The sequence below is a fragment of the Dermacentor variabilis genome, chromosome 1, assembly GCF_050947875.1.
Source record: "Dermacentor variabilis isolate Ectoservices chromosome 1, ASM5094787v1, whole genome shotgun sequence".
Lineage (NCBI taxonomy): Eukaryota > Metazoa > Arthropoda > Arachnida > Ixodida > Ixodidae > Dermacentor > Dermacentor variabilis.
The window spans coordinates 267,223,832-267,247,000 of NC_134568.1; the positions used below are offsets into that span (position 1 = coordinate 267,223,832).

Below are 23,169 nucleotides of genomic sequence, written 5' to 3' on the forward strand. Positions count from 1 at the left end.
AGCCGAAGATGGTGGCTCGATCTCGCTCGTTCAAGAGTGGAAGGCGGGGAGCAAGCGCGCCGTCTTCCATCGTGCGCGAGGTACCGGGAGAGGGGCGCCGTGCCATACGCCGGCGTCTGCGTATGGCACGGCTTAGCGTGGTCGCGCCGGCTCCATCGTGAAAGCGGCAGGCGATCGGTACATAATCTACGTGTGCCGCGGACGGATGGTTTCTTGCGTGGTGCTTGCCCTGCTTAGTACGCGTTGAAGTGAGAGACAGCACTAGAGTCAATTCGCTCGCTGCATAACCCGCTCTTCGTGACGCCAACATTTTAACAGCGAGTGTCCGCGGTCATCGAGTGAGATGTGTTCAAGTTTCCCTGTGCGCGCGTAAAACGATGCTTGTGAATTTAGTCAAAACGCGAATGTTTAGAAGTTCACGGCCGATAAAAGTACTATCCTCCCTTCGTATAGCAGTCTAATATATTGCTATCGCAAGCGATGCTTCGGCTCGTCCCAAACTGCCACATTTTTTTTTTTTACTTGGCAACGACAACAGTAATCTCTATGCGGGTTGTTGCGTTTCAAGTAAAAAGGCAATATCAAGTGCAGCAATCACATTTCTTACTCCGCCAGTGTTCTTTTATTAATGTTCGATATTTTAAATATACAAGAAAGCCAAAGGACATGTTTAAAACTCCGTAATTAAGCAATGAAAAATAAGCTTACTAATCCCTAAACTACACCTAATAAAACGCCAAGAGCAGATAAACGTCATCTATGACACTTCTTTCTGAAACAGACCACTATTTTTTATTATGACTTTCGCAAGACACTTGAAACATTGTAGCAATTTTGCGTAGACTATGATTTCATATATGCAGTTTTCCCGCTTTATCTTCTCTAAGAGATTCACTTGAGAGAAATTTGTGGTATGTTTTTGCTGGCGAATTATACATGTGCAAAATTTGGTTGTGTATATTTTTTGGACTTACCCGTTCTTATCAGTCATAGTTAGAACTATGCACAGCCATAAATTGATATTGTGCTTCCCGAACTAGATAGCCTGTAAGTTTATCTATTAAATGCAACAAATTTTGCCCAAATCTGAACAGCGGTTGTCTCATAAAAGTATTTCAGCGTTTTACATGTCTTTCAATACGGAAATCCGAATAGTCAACATGCGGGCCATTGTCTCGCCCCCCCCCCCCCCCCCTGTTTTTGTTTTTTTAACTGGCTGCAAGTTTTACACACACATATTTCACCGAATTTCACTCACCGCTAGAGCTCGCGCGTGGGCCAACATAGAGCTTGTTAGTAAAGCGCCAAGAGTCGCTAAAAAAGGTTTAGAGATAGAAGAGAGGAAAAAGAAGAACAACACGGAGGCCACGCCCTCGCGCGCTGGCACGCGAGGCCCACGCGACAAAGGAGAATCTGTCCCGTGCTTTCGAACACGAATCGTGGCGGACGCACTAGAACCATCGCAGCAGGGAACGGCATCATCCTGCTACCTGTCATGGAGATCACTGTACCTAGCGGCATCGAAATTCATCGTGTCATCGTGGATGGCGTCTCGGAAGAGACGCCATCCCGCAAGACGCCTCCCTCGATTTCACTTGCCGCACTTCCAGATGGGGCCAAGGATGACGTGTCCTACGTGTTAGATAACTTGGCCATCGAGGACGTCCTCCAAGACAATCGGGACCTCCAGCTGTGGTACAATGTCGACCAACGCACTTGCGGCAGCCACGCAGGACAACCCAGGAGGCTGTTCCCGAGGGCCGAGTGGTACCCGCTCGTTGGTATAAGCGTCAAGGACACCGTGGCACAGTGCGACACCATGCAAGAGCCCTGGGCCGCGCAAGGAGCCTGGCACCAGACGGTGGAAGCCTCGAGGTTCACCGTGCGCCTACTGATACAGAGGTACGGTCAAATCGGTGTTTTCTATATCATATGTCAGCACCACCGCGAACATACTCAGTGAACACAGGAATTTTATTTTATTTCTGTAATGTTCCGAAAATACCACTGACGGGTTCTTTTGCCTCGCAAAGAAAAGAAAGACAGCGTGTAACTTGCTCAGTTACACGTTTACGCCTCAAATCAACATGTGGGCTCAGTCAGTCGGTTGTATTCTGCTATATGCCATAAGTACAAAAAATTTCATCGCTTAATTTTCACACCTCAAGGCCATGGCAAGCAAGGAGTTACGATTGAACGCCTTGAATGGACTTGTGCGAATTCGGCGATGTCTCGTATCGGCACTAGTCAGGAAGAAGGAAGATAAAGCCCGCCGAAAGCGCAATTATTGCTATTCTTGTACAAAAAGTCTAGAGAAGGAGAGACGAACACGACTTGCTCCAAGCAGAACCCGTCCGCAAATTCGGAGGTTTGTCTCTTCTACGCGTGAATATAGCGCCTATCATTTTTATTTATCCATTCGTTGATTGGTAGTTTTGGTTCCCCAACTGATTTCAACTCTCCTCACAGCTAGACCACGTCATTTCGTTGGATAGCATTGTTTGAGGAAAGCTTACAGCCTATGATTCAGTGTTATTGCATTGATATATCTTCGTGTGCGAACAATGGTATAAAAAAGATGGGCTAAGAACATAGCATAGCTGCATACGATAATAATAATAATAATAATAATAATAATAATAATAATAATAATAATAATAATAATAATAATAATAATAATAATAATAATAATAATAATAATAATTGTAATAATAATGTGATAAGCTGACGAAGATGTTTTAATCATCTTCGGAAGAAGATGTTCTGGGCTTCGCGCGCTGGCTACCATCTTGTCAGCTGATATAATTATTGTAAATATTCTGTAAATACACGTCTGACTGTTTTTAATCTCGTAACAACAACAACCACAACAATAACAATAATAATACTAATAATAATAATAATAATAATAATAGCAACGAGAACAATAACAACATCTTTGGGTACGTGATAAGTTGGCGCTCCTATGTATATACGATGCCTCTCTGTTACCATACAAATTTCATAAGAATCAAATACAAAAATTGCCAATTGAAAAGCATGCATTCATGAACTTTCCTGTCCCAAAGGGCACCTTTCCGATACCACATTGTGTCACATAGACAAGAGCGGGGTATCAAAGGATGAAGTTCCGGTTTTTGCTCCTTTATGAAAATTCTAACCTAGAATACCGCTGCTAGAGGACTTTTCGGTCGCGGCTAATCATTAAGCTTGAAATACAAAGGAACATAGCAATTGTTCAAACACACAGAATAATTTTTTGGCAATCTATAGAACCATTTCAGTGTGGGGAGGATGAGTCAGAATAAATTATGTTATATCCTAACACATGGCAGTTGGATTTCCAGAACGAACATAACTACTTATATTCGGCGCCAATCGTCATTTCGTAGCATATATGCATGGTAAAAAAGCCCAATTGAGCAGCCAGAATCTATTTTCCTGCTACCCGGATGGATGATGCCATCGTTAGTGTTTCGATACTGAAGGCGCTGTTTGCTTCGAATGAAGCAGAACGCGTTTCGTGAGACGAGCTGCAGCGTTCGTCGGAGCCCTGCTTGACGAATGTGCATTTCAACAGCAGTGTTCATTGTCGTCATGTATTGTCAACGCAGTGCGCGAGATCCGAGTTCGCCTCGAACGGAAGCGGCCGCCACCATGAGTGGCCGGTTCGTCGAGTGCGACCACGTGGCTTCTGCCGAGTGCAGCCTCGACGTCTCGGGCTGCAGGCTACGCATCCACCCGCGTGACACGCTGCCGTGCGCGTTGACGATGCTCAACGCCATCAAGGCTGGCAGCAAAGGCGACACATACGGCGTGGCTGTACCAAGCAGCCGCATTTGGAGGCTACACGCGAGGTAAGCCAAGCAGCAGTCACACTAAAACGCTGCAGTCAATGTGCGGCCTCTTTTATTGCTATTCCATTTACGCCATCTTATCTCGTAAGAGACACCGTGATTGTAGGTCACATATATGCTCGTGTAAGTCAAGGTGTCACGACGAACTACTGCCTAAGCCGGATTGAGGTAATCATCTAGCGTAATCGTTCAATGTCAAATCATCATTCAGCGAAGGGATTGTAGCGCTTTCGTCAAATACCGATGTCCGTACTTGTAGAAGAGCATGTAGACTGTTCATTTGTACCCAGTTCTGGGCTATTTGGCTTTACAGTCAAAGCTGTTATGAGATAGAGAGAATATGCAAAAATATACGGGCTGTGAACAGCAAATTTTTAGTTCGCATAATCCGTGTTTTCTTTCAGTCACATATAATTTGAAATCTTAGAAAAAAAAGACACGAGGTAAAAAGCTGCACCAAGTCTACAACTTTGTAGCTGAGTAATATATAAACGATATATTTCTAAAATCTGGATGTGTTGACTCATAAAGCGGACAGTATACCGTTGGTAACTTAACGTGAATTCGTAGACGAAGAGGAAAGCTAGAGGCTGCGGGCTTCTTTACTGTTTGACTTCTCTATGGACACCTGAACCATATACATTTACCATGAAATATACCACCTACCAATATCACAGGAGTAATAGATGAGATAGAGTTCGTACGAAAGTACGTGTTATAGATAAAAGCGTGCAGGATGAGAAATAGATACGATACACCCGCCGTGATTGCTTAGTGGCAGCGGTGTTAGGCCGTTAAGCATGAGGTTGCGGGATCCAATCGCGGCCGCCACGGCGCCTGCATTCCACAGGGGCGAAATATACGAAAACGCTCGTGTACTTAGATTTAGGCGCTCGTTAAAGAAACCCAGGTGGTCCAAATTTCCGGAGTACCGCACTGCGGCGTGCCTCATGATCAGATCGTTGTTTTGGCACGTAAAACACCGTAATTTATTTGTTTTAGAAATGCCATAAACATACAACTGGTGTGTAAATATTTAGAAAAGAAAACAAACAACCGCGCCAACTAAAAAATGAAGCGATAGAGAAAGTGTGTTGCTGCGCGTTGTCGATCCGCCGTTGTTATAATACGCGGAAGCGCAAGGTTGCTGTGGCCACTTTTGCCTCCCAATCTCTAGTCTTCCGTGAGACCAGTCGCTAGACCATATGGTTGTCAAATATGGTCTTACAGAAAAGGTATCGCCTGGTGGAAGCTACGAGTCACTGTCAGTGTGTCCTCAAAGGAGCCAAAGAAAGGCAAAGTTGTTATCCACCCGACTGTAGAACGAAGCGATAAAGGAAACCCATAAGGGTCTCTCAGCCTGGGCAATGTGCCTTGGCTCACATCGCCTTCGCGATGTCAACAGCCACATGCGCAGCGTATCCTGTGGGCGCATTGAATACAGTAGAAAGTGGAAGAAGACGCGCCCCCCAGGAGAACGCGACACAGAGTTATTTGGTTCTCTTAGCAGGTATACTGAATACTGCGCAACTGATTTTCCCGTTCATTAGTCTTGAAAAAAATACAAAAACTATGCTCAGTAGCCAGTTTCTCGTGCAGATATATACATCTGGGTGCCGATGGAAAACTGAGCCCTGACTTAGATTCCGTACCGCCCGAAGCGTCGAGGTCGCTTCGAAACTAATGTATTCAAGACCAAATGACACTGTATGTTTCGTTTAATGTCCAGTCGCAATGAAGCTTAAACTCGGCTACGTTGATTCTAAATGAGTAGCCCCAGGCTATCATAGTAGTCTTGGCAAAGATTGGCTGGTATTTGCCTTTTTTTTTATTATAGAGCACGCAAGTACCATTTAAGGAGACGCCTTAAATCCCGAACCCTCAGATCCCTCAGATTTCCGCAGAGCAAAGCGAGTTGGTTCTCAGTGTTTTCGGGTATGCCTATTTTTTCTATTTACAAACAGGCCAGCTTGTATTTCATGTACGATAGCTGTATTGAAGTATATTCGATTAACTGCGCAGAACAAATCATTCGCAGCATCACACAAGATCAAACGATCCAAAAGTTGTTTTCGGAGATACAGTGCGTTCACCTGCTGTAAAAAGCTTTTCTTTTTTTTAATTTTCCGATTGGTAAAGCGGACATTGACTCTCTCCCTGGCAGAGTCACAAACAATTCGCATCTTTTCCCTCCTTCCATCAGGTTGTCCACGAACAGAGTAGACGGCAGTACGGCAATCCCGACAGCAGTCGCCCGTCGTCGCCGCACGTGTGGCTCCCGTCGCACGACTTCACTTTGTCACCACTGCAGCGGCACAACAGCGCCAAGCTCTGCAGGCGGCGTTACCGTCTCCTCAGCTGCGCTTGTCCAAGCTGAGCAGCTGACCGTGCGTTCTCTGCTCACCACGTGACCGGCGACTTCGAAGCGGACTCGGTTCGCTGGCACGATGGCCACACAATACGTTTGGGGGCGCACTGGCGGCTCCGCTACGATCAGATGAGAGTCGCCTTGCGCAATGTTTGGCGAGGACGCTTCCAGCAACCGCTGCGAGCTAGTCGCCGTGTCGCTATGCCGCGACGATAGTGTTACGAAACTGTGGCGCCGCTTCCCGGGAGTGGGTGCACTTTTCTTTCGTAACATTTACCATTTTTTTCAGTATGTTTGTGTGAAATTAGTATTATTATATGTGTTGATAATACAGTGTTTTGCGATCGAAATATGTTGCTATGTTAATTCCTTGAGCATTGCGTTTGAGGGCGGTGGTAACGGGCGAAATTGAATGAGCCCCGCACTGTAATTCTGTTTTTTTTTTTTATAACAATACCGTTCAAAAGCTACCACGCCATCTCGACAATCCTGCCTCGCGACAATGTGGCCAGACGAGTCAAATGGTTCTGTTTGTGTGCGTGACTGTAATACCCTGCAATGGAATGTAATCGACGGATGCACAGGGGTCGCTGGAATTGCACGCCGCGCTGCTCGAAAGGCAGTCCTTCTAACGCTGCGCGGATTCAGTCTTCCTTTTTAAGGATTGCTTGGGGGATAGCCGTAAAATATTAACACACAGTCAGATACGCAGAAATGTGTTCGTATGGCTCAGACCTAAGAGGGACCTGCGGACTGTACGTTCGGACGTGGTAATGGTTGGGGAGATGAAGTAGAAGCACGAGAACATGATTACCCAGCTTATTATTATTATTATTATTATTATTATTATTATTATTATTATTATTATTATTATTATTATTATTATTATTATTATTATTATTATTGCAAGTTCAACCCCTCCTCAAGTGTTCCTTCAACTCTGGTAGCTCAGAAACGCACTATCCTTTCCGACAACAACACAAAGCGCAGCGTGAACATTTCCCTCGGCTTGTAGCACCATGTTGAAAACTATAGTGGTCGTTCGTAGATGTGACAGCTGATGTTGATTTAATTGCTTTACGAAGATCATGAAAGTTTATTTGCCCATATTCTTACCTACAAAATGGCTCAAAATTCCTCACTGGTCTTGTAAAGTATTATACACGAAAACAAATCTGAAAAACCGCGCACACAGAAAAGCGGGGCCAACGGGCCTAGATATGTAGAAACTACAAAATTTAGGCGCTGTCATTAACTTTGCAATTTGATTGTAACAATGATCACTTCTTCCACGTTGAACGTGTTGAAGCCAGCACGAGAGGTAAATCAACATATTTCAGGAGCTACGTGCGTTCTCACTGTTGTAAAAAGAGCTACCAAGGTGTATGTATTGATGACGAAAACGCCGATGTCTCGAACACTGCTGATGCCTTTGCGAAACCTTTAGGTTCTGTATTTCGTCTAAATATCCTTCTACATCCAAGTAACGTTGATTCTCACTCTGGTACCATGTGTTCGTGTGTAAGGGATGTTATCTGCAAGTAACATTTTCTGCTCGACACACGATAATACTTTCGCTAGAAGTCACAACATTTGGTAACGGTTAAACACTCTGCGAACAAATTTTTAAGGAGCGTTTGGGTCAACCCTAATTAAAATGTATTTGACAATACTCGCCCTGTAGTGCTGAGAAGGAACGAGATCTTGTGGTATATACAGCGTATCCACTTAGAGCACAGACGATTATGGCAAGGAAAGCTGAACACAACGCACCTAGCATTTTGCGGCGTGCTTTCCCCGATTGTTGGGAACACAACACTTCTTAGGCATGCCGATGGTAATATAAAGCCAATAATAATGGGCAGTGACGCGATTTTGGGCAGCACGAGAAATTGTAGACAACTTTATCGAACAAGCGAATTGGCTCATCTAACGCACAAAAGCTACTGGACGCACTATTTGACGAGCCATAACAATAGATACACGATTGCGATGGCAAGCAATGTTCCCGTGCCAGGGCACACCGTTTGACAAGCCTGACGGCCAAGGTGAGGTGCGTTTTTTGGAACGGAGCCGGGTGCGCGACGAGTTCGCGTCCTCGCCGGACCTACAATAAAGTTTATTCACGCACTCACTCACTCCAGTTGATGACATAGGCTCGCAGACATCAGGCAGTGCTTCGACGTTAACTTCTTCCAGGTGGTATTGGTAGAATTGACGCAGTCGCGAAATGAGTGAATGACAGCGTTGCCACTCTTCGCTCGCGGTATCCACATATTATACGTATATATATATATATATATATATATATATATATATATGGGGGAGGGTGGGAGAGAGGGAAAAGGCGAAGTAAGAAGGCGAGGAAGCGCTACTACTATGCACACGACAGTGAGTGAGTGAGTGAGTGAATAAACTTTATTGTAGGTCCGGCGAGGACGCGAACTCGTCGCGCACCCGGCTAGTCCCACGTCGGGACCGGCAGGTCTAGCCCACCGGCCCGGTCGCGGGCACGCTGGACGGCCAGGATTTCCTTTTCTAGAGCGGGGCTACGCAAAAGCGAGTCCCACTCCTCCTTGATGAACTTGGGGTATGTCGACCCACACTCCCACAGCATGTGCGCTAGAGTGGAGGTCTGGCCGCAGGAGGGGCAGGCGTCGTCGCGATGCACGTGCGGGTAAGCCTCGTGGAGAACGGACAGACACGGATACGTACTGGTCTGCAGAAGCCTAGGGTTTTGTAGGGTGTCAAATTTACAGAAGTAGGAACAGTAGAAAAATTACGGCGACGATATCCTAATATGAGATTAGCATTCGCAGTAATATAATTAGGCATATTATATGACAGATAATTAGTTATGTGAAGTCCAAGATATTTATGAGCGTTAAGAGATGCTAATAAAGTGTCATTCAGTACATATCTCCATTCATTGCCATTATTGGCCGTACGTGACACGCGCATCGATTTACACTTGCTAGCGTTAAGTTTCATGAGCCATTTCATAGACCGGAGTGACACATTGTAAAGATCTTCTAACAGTTTATATGAATCATCAGTGTTGGTGATCTTTTGGTATATTACACAATCGTGTGCGAACAGAATAATTGATGATGAGGTTACACAGTTAGGGAGATCATTAATATAAATCAAGAAAAGTAAAGGCCCCAAGACGGAGCCTTGTGGCACTCCGGATGTAACTGCTGACAAAGCAGATGAATAGTTATTCGGCGTGACATATCGAGTTCGATTCGAAAGAAACTCTTCAATCCAAGACAACGCATTTGGGTCAATATTAAGGTCATTAAGTTTATGGGTAAGTGGATCATGACATACGGTGTCGAGCGCTTTGGAAAAATCTAAAAAAATACAGTCAATATTCAATCCTTGATCTAAGGCGGTGAACAAATCGTTAATGAAACAGAAAACTTGAGTATCGCCTGAAAAGTTTTTTTAAACATTGTTGACATTGATGGAAGAACGAGTTGCTGTCCAGGAAATTGATGAGGTGAGTATATATTACGTGTTCTAAGATTTTGCATGGAATGCTAGTTAATGGGATATGCCTGCATTACCTGATTTACGGACTGGAACCACCCTCGCCATTTGCCGGTCTGTAGGAAGCGATGAGCACTGTAATGACTGAGCAAACAGTTTAGATAGAATAACAGACAAAAATAATGCTGTACACTTTAAGACTACATACATACTAGACATACTTATAATGTATTTATTTAAAGGCGCAAACTATATATATAGTAAAAAGCAATTCAGACAAATCGGCCGTCCGCCAGAACGCCTTGTTGACTTCTGCCTGCTCTACTTTTCCAGCGCCGGCGCCCAAGTGCATCTCTTCTGCGCACTCGGCCACGCTGCAAGTTTCCGGCACGGCTTGCAGGCTGTCAAGTCGTCGTTGGTGCGCCGTCCAGCGCGCAGCCAGCTTCTCATGGCGGGCGGCACTGGCTCGGTTGCGCGCTGGTCGCAGGCTCGTCGACGATTGTCCCGTCGCAATTTGGCATGCAAGTGCGGCAGGACATTCTGTACAGTGGGCAGGCGCCCTGCTCAGCCGTCGCGTGCTTCTTCGCAACGGTGCTGCTCACTAATCGAGGCTAGCCGTTGCGCTCGAATCAGCCGAACTTGATGAAAAAACCGCGTGGTTTGCGCATCTGGTCTGCTGCGCGTCTATTGTGGTGACTTGCGCGTCCTGCACGTCTTTCGCATGCGAGCAGGTCTTTGATGATTATGACCTTGAGCGAGGCCTCCCTCAGCGCGGTGTGAACGGCCGCTAATTCGGCCAACGACTGCGTTGACACCCAAGGATGTGACTCCGACGAGTCAGGAAGCATCTCCATTGTGATACGTAGACAGGGCGGGTTCCTGGAGTGGTAGCGTCGGCACCTCCATTCGCCCCGGCGTTGATTAGTTTACGAGTCATTTCGCCGACTTCTGTGGGTCTCGGTCTCTCGAAGTGATGGTACAGCGTCGGATGCCGACGCAGAGTTCGAGACCAGTGGTGCAAAAAATGGCTCGCATCCGGTGTCTACAGCAGGGCAGGTGGCGAAGCAATTTGTCAAAATATTTCCACGTGCAGCTGCAGCAGCGAGATAATGCTGCTCCGGAGCTCACAGGGTTTTCGTCGGTGCAGTTCAGCTGGCGTAAACTGCCATGTCAAAGTAGCAGCGGTGGTTTTTTGCGTGTTGACTAGCCGTGGTGGAGCCACTCGTGCTGGTTTGTGATGCACCGCTCGGTGGAGGGACAACACAGGACCGGCGGTCGTCATGCGCTTCCCACGGCCTGGCGTGTAGCCGACGGCGACAACCGGTGAGTCGGTGTCTATCGTGAGGAAGTCTGCGTACCTCTCTGTTCAGGCATTCCCTACTGCCGACTCAAGGTGGTGCACCTCAGGAGCTCCGGCCGCTGAGCGGTGCTGCCGGGGCTCCTCGCAGGCATAAGTGAGCGGGCGGAAAACAACCGTCAGAGCTGCGCTCCATTCCGCCCAGGACCGGTACTCGTGACCTTCGTACTTGTCCGACGCCTTGGTACCACCTTGAAACCGCCCCGCTGCAACCAGCAATATCGTGTTGTCGGGCCAGGCATGGCGAGCGCCGAGCGCGTTGCCTGCTTGTACCCACAGAATGGGGTCATTCTTAAATCCCTGGAACTGCGGTAGTTTCGAGCCAGCCGGTGATGGTAAGGTTGCGGGTGGAAAGCCGAAGGTGGCCGAAACGATGTGACATGCTGCGAGAGCAGCGAGGTGGCTCGCATGACGTCCATCAGGCTGCCGGCTGAGCCGCCCGTTGAGCCAGGGGTGGAATCGGCGCACGTTGAGGCGGCGGCAGCGGCCGCAGTACTCCTGCCCGCCGGACCAGTAGCCAGAGGAGCGTGAACGGCATCCCCCGACGGCCCAGAGGTTTGTTTGTTTGTTTGTTTGTTTATTTGTTTATTGACAAAACAACGCTCAAGAGCGGTTTGTCTTGGTGCCAAGGCAAAAGGCGGCACTAAGAGCCACCTGACTAGGCCTTTGACACCAGACAGCACGCGCAGCACACAACATGAGCGCAACATGCTTCAAAGCACACTGCAAAATATCAAACACATATAAATAAAAATGCATGTACAGAGTATCAAACACGATAAAGCAAGATAAGGAAGAATGACAATTTGTCGTCAACACATTCACCATCAACAAGACATAAAACAATTAAGGCCAATGGACTACAATTGGATTTGAAGAGAACAAAACAAATGTACTGCAAAATTACTTTGATTTTCCTTTAGCTTATCAATTATACACTCCAAATAATACTACAAATATTTCTCATATGTTTTCTTGGTTTGATCATCTGTTGATACCATATGGGGTAGGGCACCTTGAAAGTGCCAGAATAAGGCACGATGACACTTCAAAGAGCAGGGGCGCTATGAAGGAAGGCCTGCAGTTCGGCCAAGCTTGTACTCTTCGTGAGATCTGCCGACCCCGTCTCATAATTGAACAAGTCGTATGGACACATGATATTTAACCCCAAGGACGCATCTAGTTTTATTGGCTAACATCACTTGCACGTCACCTCGTGGCCGGACGCAAAGGCAGACTCACGTGGTAAATCGTGGGGAGCCTTCATATGCCGGGCAAAAATTATTAACGAGAAATATGTTTTGTAAGTTCTATTACAATCTTTGTGAAAGTTTCGCAAACATATCTTAAAAACGGGAACCCGATGGACGCGACATCAGCTGAAGACATCCAACGCACTGACATCAAACGCACGTTCTACACCAAACACGACGTAGTGTACGTGGACGCAGCCGCACAAAATCCCGAACGAGGATGCAGAATCGCCATGGTCATCAACGCAAGCCTTTCCGAAATTGCAAGCGGCTCAATACACTGAAGAAGCGTGACTGAAGCTGAGGAGCCATCGCTCTAGCTGCGGCGGAGGGATTCAGAACCGGCAGATCACTAACCATTCCAACTGATTCACATTTCCTCAACAGCAGAATAGGCCACCGCGCAATCCGTGTACTCCCCGAGATGAGAGGCAGCGTAACACTCCACACAACACAGCCACAGCCGATCCAACAGAAGATCCTGTGGGTGCCGGGAAGTGCAGGAATGCCGGGGAACGAAGAGACGGACAGGGTTGCTCATCGGTATGCAATCCGAGTAGCCGAAGAATCCAAACTCGAAAGTCCACCATCTGTTACAAGTGAATACTCGGATTTATTGGCACACTACTGCAGGGGAACCAGGATACAGTATCCTCCCCCACATAAGTCACACACCAGGGCGGAGGTCACTGATTCGAGACAGCTCTAGACAGGAACCTTGCCCAACTTAAATCTACCCAGCAAGACGTGTACCCCGCCAGATGCGCAGCTAAATACCCGGTAGCCACCTCGTAACAGATAACGTGGGAATGCTAACATATGACAGCAGTAGCCAAAATCATAAACCGAAGTGGGGGGCAATGGCAGGCACAGCTGGCCGACGACCGCTGCTAGGACCAAACTGGTCTCGTGCAGCGAGCACGAAGGGCAGCTGAAACCGGTGGAGATCTGGACAAAGGGTCCCACCCCTGTAAAACCCAGTAAAGAGCGTCAAAAATGAACCTGACAGACTGCCACAAAAGACCCTGTAAAAAGAAACCAACGAATGTTTTGGATGATGATGACGATGATTATGATGATGATGAAGAAGTAGACGGCGAGCTCTCCTGCACAACGATGTGTGCGTAGTGCCCGCGTGGGCACTTCTTGCCTTCTGTACGGGGAATGATACAAGTAAACAATACAAGAACGATACAACGATGCGATTCACTAGAAAGGGGGGATACGCCTTCGAAGGTGCAGGCTGCAGACGCTTCGCGGAGTCGACACATAGACAGGCAGGCACTCACGTTGACAGCTTGCATTGCTTGACTGCCCTGACGATTTCGCACCTTTGAAGGCGCTTTACCTCAGGTAACAGAATGTGTGGCATGCCTAAGCTTTAGCTCGGGAGCCCTCATCGCTTCATTGTAAAAGCAATTATATAGACATTCCTGGCACACTTCCGTCGTCACTGTCGCCATGGTATTCCGTATAAAGTCCAAGTTCCATAACCGTGTGGCCGCTAGCTGCATGATATAGGTGCGAGTGAGAGCGTGCGAGGATGAGCCGAAGATGGTGACTCGATCTCGCTCGTTCAAGTGTGGAAGGCGGGGAGCAAGCGCCGTCTTCCATCGTGCGCGAGGCACCGGGAGAGGGGTGCCGTGCCATACGCCGGCGTCTGCGTATGGCACGGCTTAGCGTGGTCGCGCCGACTCCATTGTGAAAGCGGCAGGCGATCGGTATATAATCTAGGTTGATGGTTTCTTGCGTGGTGCTTGCCCTGCTTAGTACGCGATGAAGTGAGAGACAGCACTAGAGTCAATTCGCTCGCTGCACATGCCGCTCTTCGTGAAGCCAACATTTTAACAGCGAGTGTCCGCGGTCATCGAGTGAGATGTGTTCAAGTTTCCCTGTGCGCGCATAAAACCACGCTTGTGAATTTAGTCAAAATGCGAATGTTTAGAAGTTTGCGGCCGATAAAAGTACTATCCTCCCTTCGTATAGCAGTCTAATATATTGCTATCGCAAGCGATGCTTCGGCTCGTGCGAATCTCCAGATTTTTTTTATTACTCGGCAACGACAACATTAATTTCGATGCCGGTTGTTGCATTTCGAAGAGAAAGGCAATATCAAGTGCAGCAATCACATTTCTTGCTCCGCCAGTGTTCTTATATTAATGTTCGATATTTTAAATATACAACAAAGCCAAAGGACATGTTTACAACTCCGTAATTAGACAACGAAAAACAATCTTACTAATCCCTAAACGAACACTAATAAAACGCCAAGAGCAGATAAACGTCATCTATGACACTTTTTTCTGAAACAGACCGCTATGTTTTTTTATGACTCTCGCAAGACACGTGTAAACATTGTAGCAATTTTACGTAGACGATGATTTTATATATACCGTTTTCCCGCTTCATCTTCTCTAAGAGATTCACTTGATAGAAATTTGTGGTCTGTTTTTGCTGGCTAATTATAAATGTGCAAAATTTGGCTGTGTATATTTTTTGGACTTACCCGTTCTTATCAGTCATAATTAGAAATATTTACAGCCATAATTTGATATTGTGCTTCCCGCACTAGATAGCCTGTAAGTTTATCTAATAAATGCAACAAATTTTGCCCAAATCTGAACAGCGGCAGTCTTATAAAAGTATTTCAGCGTTTTACTTGTCTTTCAATACGGAAATCCGAATAGTCGCCATTGTCTCGTCCCCCCCCCCCCCGTTATTATTATTTTTTTTTTTTTTTTTACTGGCTGCGAGTTTTACACTCTTATTTCACCGAATTTCACTCACCACTAGAGCTCACGCGTGGGCCAACATAGAGCTTATAAGCAAAGCACCATGACTCCCTAAAAAAGGTTTAGAGATAGAAGAGAGGAAAAAGAAGAACGACGCGGATGCCACGCGCTCGCGCTGGCACGCGAGGCCCACGCGACAAAGGAGAATCTGCCTCGCACTTTCGAACACGGAGCTAATCGTGGCGGACGCACTTAGAACCGTCGCAGAAAGGAACGGCATCGTCCTGCTTCCTGTCATGGGGATCGCTGTACCTAGCGGCATCGAAATTCACTGTCTCCTCCAAGGCTGCTTGTCAACCATCTCGGAAGAGACGCCATCCCGCAAGACGCCTTCCTCGATTTCACTCGCCGCCCTTCCATGTGGGGCCAAGGATGACGTGTCCTACGTGTTCAGTACCTTGGCCATCGAGCACCTCCTACCAGACAATCGGGACCTTGTGCTCAAGGCATGGTACAATGTCGACCAACGCACTTGCGGCAGCCACGCAGGACATCCAAGGAGGCTGTTCCCGAGGGCCGAGTTGTACCCGCTCGTCAGTATGGGCGTCAAGGACACCGTGCCCCTGTGTAACACCAAGCAAGTGCCATGGGCCGCGCAAGGAGCCTGGCACCAGACGGTGGAAGCCTCGAGGTTCACCGTGCGCCTTCTGATACAGAGGTAACGGTCAATTCGGTGTTTTCTCTATCATGTGTCACGACCACTGCGAACATACTCAGCGAACAGAGGAATTTTATTTTATTTCTGTAATGTTGTGAAAATCGCACTGACGGGTTGTTTTGCTTCGCAAACAAAAGAAAGACAGCGTGTAACTCGTTGAGTTACACGCTTACGCCTCAAATCAACATGTGGGCTCCGACAGTCGGTTGTATTCTGCTATATGCCATAAGTACAAAAAATTTCATCGCTTAATTTTCACATCTCAAGGCCAAGCAAAGAGTTACGATTGAACGCCTTGAATGGACTTGTGCGAATTAGGCGATGTCTCGTATCGGCACTAGTCTGGCAGAAGGAAGATAAAGCCCGCCGAAAGCGCAATTATTGCTATTCTTGTACAAAAAGTCTAGAGAAGGAGAGACGAACACGACTTGCTCCAAGCAGAACCGTCCGCAAATTGGGAGGTTTGTGTCTTCTAGGCGTGAATATAGCGCCTATCATTTTTATTTATCCATTCGTTGCTTGGTAGCTTTGGTTCCCCAACTAAATTCAACTCTCCTCACAGCTAGACCACGTCATTTCGTTGGATAGCATTGTTTGAGGATGGCTTAGTCTATGATTCAGTGTTATTGGTATAAAAAAGATGGGCTAAGAACATAGAATAGCTGCATACGATAATAATAATAATAATAATAATAATAATAATAATAATAATAATAATAATAATAATAATAATAATAATAATAATAATGTGATAAGCTGACGAGAATGTTTTAATCATCTTCGGAAGAAGACGATGTTCCGGGCTTCGCGCGCTGGCTACCATCTTGTCAGCTGATATAATTATCGTAAATATACTGTAAATACACGTCTGACTATTTTATTCGCGTAACAATAATAATAACAATAATAATATCAACGAGACCAATAGCAACATCTCTCGGTACGTGATAATTTGGCGCTCCTATGTATACACGATGCCACTCTCTGCTACCATACAAATTGCATAAGAATCAAATAGCAAATTAATAATTAAATAGCATGCATTCAGACACTTTCTTGTCCCAAAGGGCACCTTTCCGATACCACATTGTGTCACATAGACAACAGCGGGGTATCAAAGGATGAAGTTCCGGTTTTTGCTCCTTTATGAAAATTGTAACCTAGAATACCGCTGCTAGAGGACTTTTCGGTCGCGGCTAATCATTAAGCTTGAAATACAACGGAACATAGCAATTGTTCAAACACACAGAATAATTTTTTGGCAATCTATAGAACCATTTCAGTGTGGGGAGGATGAGTCAGAATAAATTACGTTATATCCTAACACATGGCAGTTGGACTTCCAAAACCAACATAACTACGTATATTTGGCGCCAATCGTCATTTCGTAGCATATATGCATGGTAAAAAAGCCCAATTGAGCAGCCAGAATCTATTTTCCTGCTTCCCGGATGGATGATGCCATCGTTAGTGTTTCGATACTGAAGGCACTGTTTGCTTCGAATGAAGCAGAACGCGTTTCGTGAGACGAGCTGCAGCGTTCGTCGGAGCCTTGCTTGTCGAATGTGCATTTCAACAGCACTGTTCATTGTCTTCATGTATTGTCAACGCAGTGCGCGAGATCCAAGTGCGCGTGGATCGGAGGCGGCCGCGACCAGGAGTGGCCGGTTCGTCGAGTGCGACCACGTGGCATCTGCCGAGTGCAGCCTCGACGTCTCGGGCTGCAGGCTACGCATCCACCCGCGTGACACGCTGCCGTGCGCGTTGACGATGCTCAACGCCATCAAGGCTGACAGCAACGGCGACACGTACGGCGTGGCTGTACCAAGCAGCCGCATTTGGAGGCTACACGCGAGGTAAGCCAAGCACCAGTCACACTAAAACGCTGCAGTCAAAGTGCGGCCCCTTTTATTACCGTTCCATTTACGCCATCTTATCTCGTAAGAGACACCGTGATTGTAGGTCACATATATGCGCGTGTAAGCCAAGGTGTCACGACGAACTACTGCCTAGGCCGATTTGAGGTAATCATCTAGCGTAATAGTTCAATGTCAAATCATCGTTCAGCGAAGGGATTGTAGCGCTTTCTTCAAATACCGATGTCCGTACTTGTAGAAGAGCATGTAGAGTGTTCATTTGTACCCAGTTCTGGGCTATTTGGCTTTACAGTCAAAGCTGTTATGAGATAGAGAGAATATGCAAAAATATACGGGCTGTGAACAGCAAATTTTTAGTTCGCATAATCCGTGTTTTCTTTCAGTCACATATAATTTGAAATCTTAGAAAAAAAAGACACGAGGTAAAAAGCTGCACCAAGTCTACAACTTTGTAGCTGAGTAATAAATAAACGATATATTTCTAAAATCTGCATGTGTTGACTCATAAAGCGGACAGTATACCGTTGGTAACTTAACGTGAATTCGTAGACGAAGAGGAAAGCTAGAGGCTGCGGGCTTCTTTACTGTTTCCCTTCTCTATGGACACCTGAACCATATACATTTACCATGAAATACACCACCTACCGATATCACAGGAGTAATGGAAAAGATAAAGTTCGTACGAAAGTACCTGTTATAGATAAAAGCGTGCAGGATGAGAAATAGCTACGATACACCCGCCGTGATTGCTTAGTGGCAGCGGTGTTAGGCCGTTAAGCATGAGGTTGCGGGATCCAATCGCGGCCGGCACGGCGGCTGCATTCCACAGGGGCGAAATATCCGAAAACGCTCGTGTACTTAGATTTAGGCGCTCGTTAAAGAAACCCAGGTGGTCCAAATTTCCGGAGTACTGCACTGCGGCGTGCCTCATGATCAGATGGTTGTTTTGGCGCGTAAAACACCGTAATTTATTTGTTTTAGAAATGCCATAAACATACAACTGGTGTGTAAATATTTAGAAAAGAAAACAAACAACTGCGCCAACTTAACAATGAAGCGATAGAGCAAATGTGTTGCGGCGCGTTGTCGATCCGCCGTGGTTATAATACGCGGAAGCGCAAGGTTGCTGTGGTCACTTTTGCCTCCCAGTCTCTAGTCTTCCGTGAGACTAGTCGCTAGACCATATGGTTGTCAAATATGGTCTTACAGAAAAGGTATCGCCTGGTGGAAGCTACGAGTCACTGTCAGTGTGTCCTCAAAGGAGCGAAAGAAAGGCAAAGTTGTTATCCACCCGACTGTAGAACGAAGCGATAACGGAAACCCATAAGGGTCTCTCAGCCTAGCCGATGTGTCTTGGCTCACATTGCCTTCGAGATGTCAACAGCCACATGCGCAGCGTATCCTGTGGCCGCATTGAAAACAGTAGAAAGTGGAAGAAAACGCGCCCCCCAGGAGGACGCGACACAGAGTTATTTGGTTCTCTTAGCAGGTATACTGAATACTGAGCAACTGATTTTCCCGTTCATTAGTTTTGAAAAAAATACAAAAACTATGCTCAGTAGCTAGTTTCTCGTGCAGATATATACATCTGGATGCCGATGGAAAACTGAGCCCTCACTTAAACTCCGTACCTCCCGAAGCGTCGAGGTCGCTTCGAAACTAAAGTATTCAAGACCAAATGACACTGTATGTCTCGTCTAATGTCCAGCCGCAACGAAGCTTAAACTCGGCTAGGTTGATTCTAAATGAGTAGCACCAGGCTATGATAGTAGTCTTGGCAAAGATTGGCTCGTATTTGCCTGCGTTTTTTTTTTTTATCATAGAGCACGAAAGTACCATTTAAGGAGACGCCGTAAGTCCCAAACCCTCAGATCCCTCAGATTTTCGCAGAGCAAAGCGAGTTGGTTCTCAGTGTTTTCGGGTGTGCTCTATTTTCTATTTACAAACAGGCCTACATGGCCTATTTACAAACAGGCCATGGATGATAGCTATTTTGAAGTACATTCGATTAACTGCGCAGAACACATCATTAGCAGCTTCACACAAGATCAAACGATCGAAAAGTTGTTTTCGGAGATACAGTGCGTTCACCTGCTGTAAAAAGATTTTTTTTTTTAATTATCCGATTAGGTAAGCGAACATTGACTCTCCCCCTGGCTCAGTCACAAACAATTCGCATCTTTTCCCTCCTTCCATCAGGTTGTCCACGAACAGAGTAGACGGCAGTACGGCAATCCCGACAGGAGTCGCCCGTCGTCGCCGCACGTGTGGCTGCCGTCTGCACGGCTGCACTTTGTCACCACTGCAGCGACACAACAGCGCCAAGCTCTGCAGGCGGCGTTACCGTCCCCTCAGCTCGCTTATCCAAGCTGAGCGGCTGACCGTGCGTTCTCTGCTGACCACGTGACCGGCGACTTCGAAGCGGACTCGGTTCGCTGCCACGATGGCCACACTAGACGTTTGGGGGCGCACTGTCGGCTCCACTAGGATCAGATAAGAGTCGCCTTGCGCAATGTTGGACGAGGACGCTTCCAGCAGACGCTGCGAGCTAGTCGCCGTGTCGCTATGCCGCGACGATAGTGTTACGAAACTGTGGCGCCGCTTGCCGGGAGTTGGTGCACTTTTCATTCGTAACTTTTACCATTTTTTTCAGTATATTTGTGTGAAATTAGTATTACTATATGTGTTTATAATACAGTGTTTTGCGATCGAAATATGTTGCTATGTTAAATCCTTGAGCATGCGTTTGGGGGCGGTGGTAACGGGCGAAATTGAATGAGCCCCGCACTGTAATTCTGTTTTTTTTTTTTTATAACAATACCGTTCAAAAGCTACGAGGCCATCTCGACAATCCTGCCTCGCGACAATGTGGCCAGACGAGTCAAATGGTTCTGTTTGTGTGCGTGACTGTAATACCCTGCAATGGAATGTAATCGACGGATGCACAGGGGTCGCTGGAATTGCACGCCGCGCTGCTCGAAAGGCAGTCCTTCTAACGCTGCGCGGATTCAGCCTTCTTTTTTAAGGATTGCTTGGGGGATAGCCGTAAAATATTAACACGCAGTCAGATACGCAGAAATGTGTCCGGATGGCTCAGACCTAAGAGGGACCTGCGGACTGTACGTTCGGACGGGGTAATGGTTGGGAAGATGAAGTAGAAGCCCGAGAACATGATTACTCAGCTTATTATTATTATTATTATTATTATTATTATTATTATTATTATTATTATTATTATTATTATTATTATTATTGCAAGTTCCACCCCTCCTCAAGTGTTCCTTTAACTCTGGTAGCTCAGAAACGCACTATCCTTTCCGACAACAACACAAAGCGCAGCGTGAACATTTCCCTCGGCTTGTAGCACTATGTTGAAAACTATAGTGGTCGTTCGTAGATGTGACAGCTGATGTTGATTTAATTGCTTTACGAAGATCATGAAAGTTTATTTGTTCATATTCGTACCTACAAAATGGCTAAAGATTCCTCACTGGTCTTGTAAAGTATTATACACGAAAACAAATCTGAAAAACCGCGCACACAGAAAAGCTGGGCCAACGGGCCTAGATATGTAGAAACTAAAAAATTTAGGCGCTGTCATTACCTTTGCAATTTGATTGTAACAATGATCACTTCTTCCACGCTGAACGTGTTGAAGATAGCACGAGAGGTAAATCAACATATTTCAGGACCTACGTGCGTTCTCACTGTTGTAAAAAGAGCAACCAAGGTGTATGTATTGATGACGAAAACGGCGATGTCTCGAACACTGCTGATGCCTTTGCGAAACCTTTAGGTTCTGTATTTCGCCTAAATATCCTTCTACATCCAAGTAACGTTGATTCTCACTCTGGTACCGTGTGTCCGTGTGTAAGGGATGTTATCTGCAAGTAACATATTTCTGCTCGACACACGATAATACTTTCGCTAGAAGTCACTACATTTGGTAACGGTTAAATACTCTGCGAACAACATATTTTTAAGGAGCGTTTGGGTCAACCCTAATTAAAATGTATTTGACAATACTCGCCCTGTAGTGGTGAGAAGGAACGAGATCTTGCGGTATATACAGCGTATCCACTTAGAGCACAGACGATTATGGCAAGGAAAGCTGAACACACGCACCTAGCATTTTCCGGCGTGCTTTCCCCGATTGTTGGGAACACAACACTTCTTAGGCATGCCGATGGTAATATAAAGCCAATAATAATTGGCAGTGACGCGATTTTGAGCAGCACGAGAAATTGTAGACAACTTTATCGAACAAGCGAATTGGCTCATCTAATGCACAAAAGCTACTGGACGCACTATTTGACGAGCCATGACAATAGATACACGATTGCGATGGCAAGCAAGCAATGTTCCCGTGCCAGGGCGCACCGTTTGACAAGCCTGACGGCCAAGGTGAGGTGCGTTTTTTGGAACGGAGCCGGGTGCGCGACGAGTTCGCGTCCTCGCCGGACCTACAATAAAGTTTATTCACTCACTCACTCACTCCAGTTGATGACATAGGCTCGCAGACATCAGGCAGTGCTTCGACGTTAACTGCTTCCAGGTGGTATTGGTAGAATTGACGCAGTCCACGAAATGAGTGAATGACAGCGTTGCCACTCTTCGCTCGCGGTACCCACATATATATATATATACATATATATATACATATATATATATATATATATATATATATATATATATATATATATATATATATATATATATATATATATATATATATATATATATATATATATATATATATATATATATATATATATATGGGGGAGGGCGGGAGAGGGAGAAGGCGAAGTCAGAGGGCGAGTGAGTGAGTGAGTGAGTGAGTGAATAAACTTTATTGTAGGTCCGGCGAGGACGCGAACTCGTCGCGCACCCGGCTAGTCCCACGTCGGGACCGGCACGTCTAGCCCACCGGCCCGGTCGCGGGCACGCTGGACGGCCAGGATTTGCTTTTCTAGAGCGGGGCTACGCAAAAGCGAGTCCCACTCATCCTTGATGAACTTGGGGTATGTCGACCCGCACTCCCAGAGCATGTGCGCTAGAGTGGAGGACTGCCCGCAGGAGGGGCAGGCGTCGTCGCGATACACGTCCGGGTAAGCCTCGCGGAAAACGGACAGACACGGATACGTGCTGGTCTGCAGAAGCCTAAGCGAAACGGCTTGCGCCCTATTCAACTTGGGGTGAGGGGGTGGAAAGACCCTTCTAGACATGTAGAAGACATGCAGCGTCCCTGTGGCCGTAGGGAGGAGGGGAGTCGGTCCATCTTGCAGAGGAAGCGCGGTCGGTGAGATCACGCGCAGCCTCGTGAGCAGACTCATTGAGGTTCGGGGCAGCACCCTCGACCGACCCTACGTGAGCTGGAAACCAGTGGATTGAATGATGCGTGAGAGCATCTCGACTCGAGCTGCTAAGAAGACGAGCAGCTTGCTTGGCGATGCAACCCTTCTGAAAAGCCCTAACTGCTGTTTTGGAATCGCTATATATCTCGGATCCACGA

General features: G+C 46.5%; 2 protein-coding genes across 2 annotated transcripts; both read left to right on the plus strand.

Moving 5' to 3' along the window:
• Positions 1-1,250: 1,250 nt before the first annotated feature.
• LOC142573528 (uncharacterized) lies at positions 1,251-6,568 on the plus strand. Its single transcript, XM_075683026.1, has 3 exons — positions 1,251-1,902; positions 3,615-3,857; positions 6,061-6,568. Exons 1-3 carry the CDS (start codon positions 1,496-1,498, stop codon positions 6,266-6,268), a joined length of 858 nt encoding a protein of 285 aa, XP_075539141.1. The 5' UTR covers positions 1,251-1,495; the 3' UTR covers positions 6,269-6,568.
• An 8,564-nt stretch (positions 6,569-15,132) lies between these two features.
• Positions 15,133-20,371, plus strand: LOC142564240 (uncharacterized). Its single transcript, XM_075675165.1, has 3 exons — positions 15,133-15,780; positions 17,394-17,636; positions 19,857-20,371. The coding sequence occupies exons 1-3, from the start codon at positions 15,359-15,361 to the stop codon at positions 20,062-20,064; spliced, it is 873 nt and encodes a 290-aa protein (XP_075531280.1). The 5' UTR covers positions 15,133-15,358; the 3' UTR covers positions 20,065-20,371.
• Positions 20,372-23,169: the final 2,798 nt, after the last annotated feature.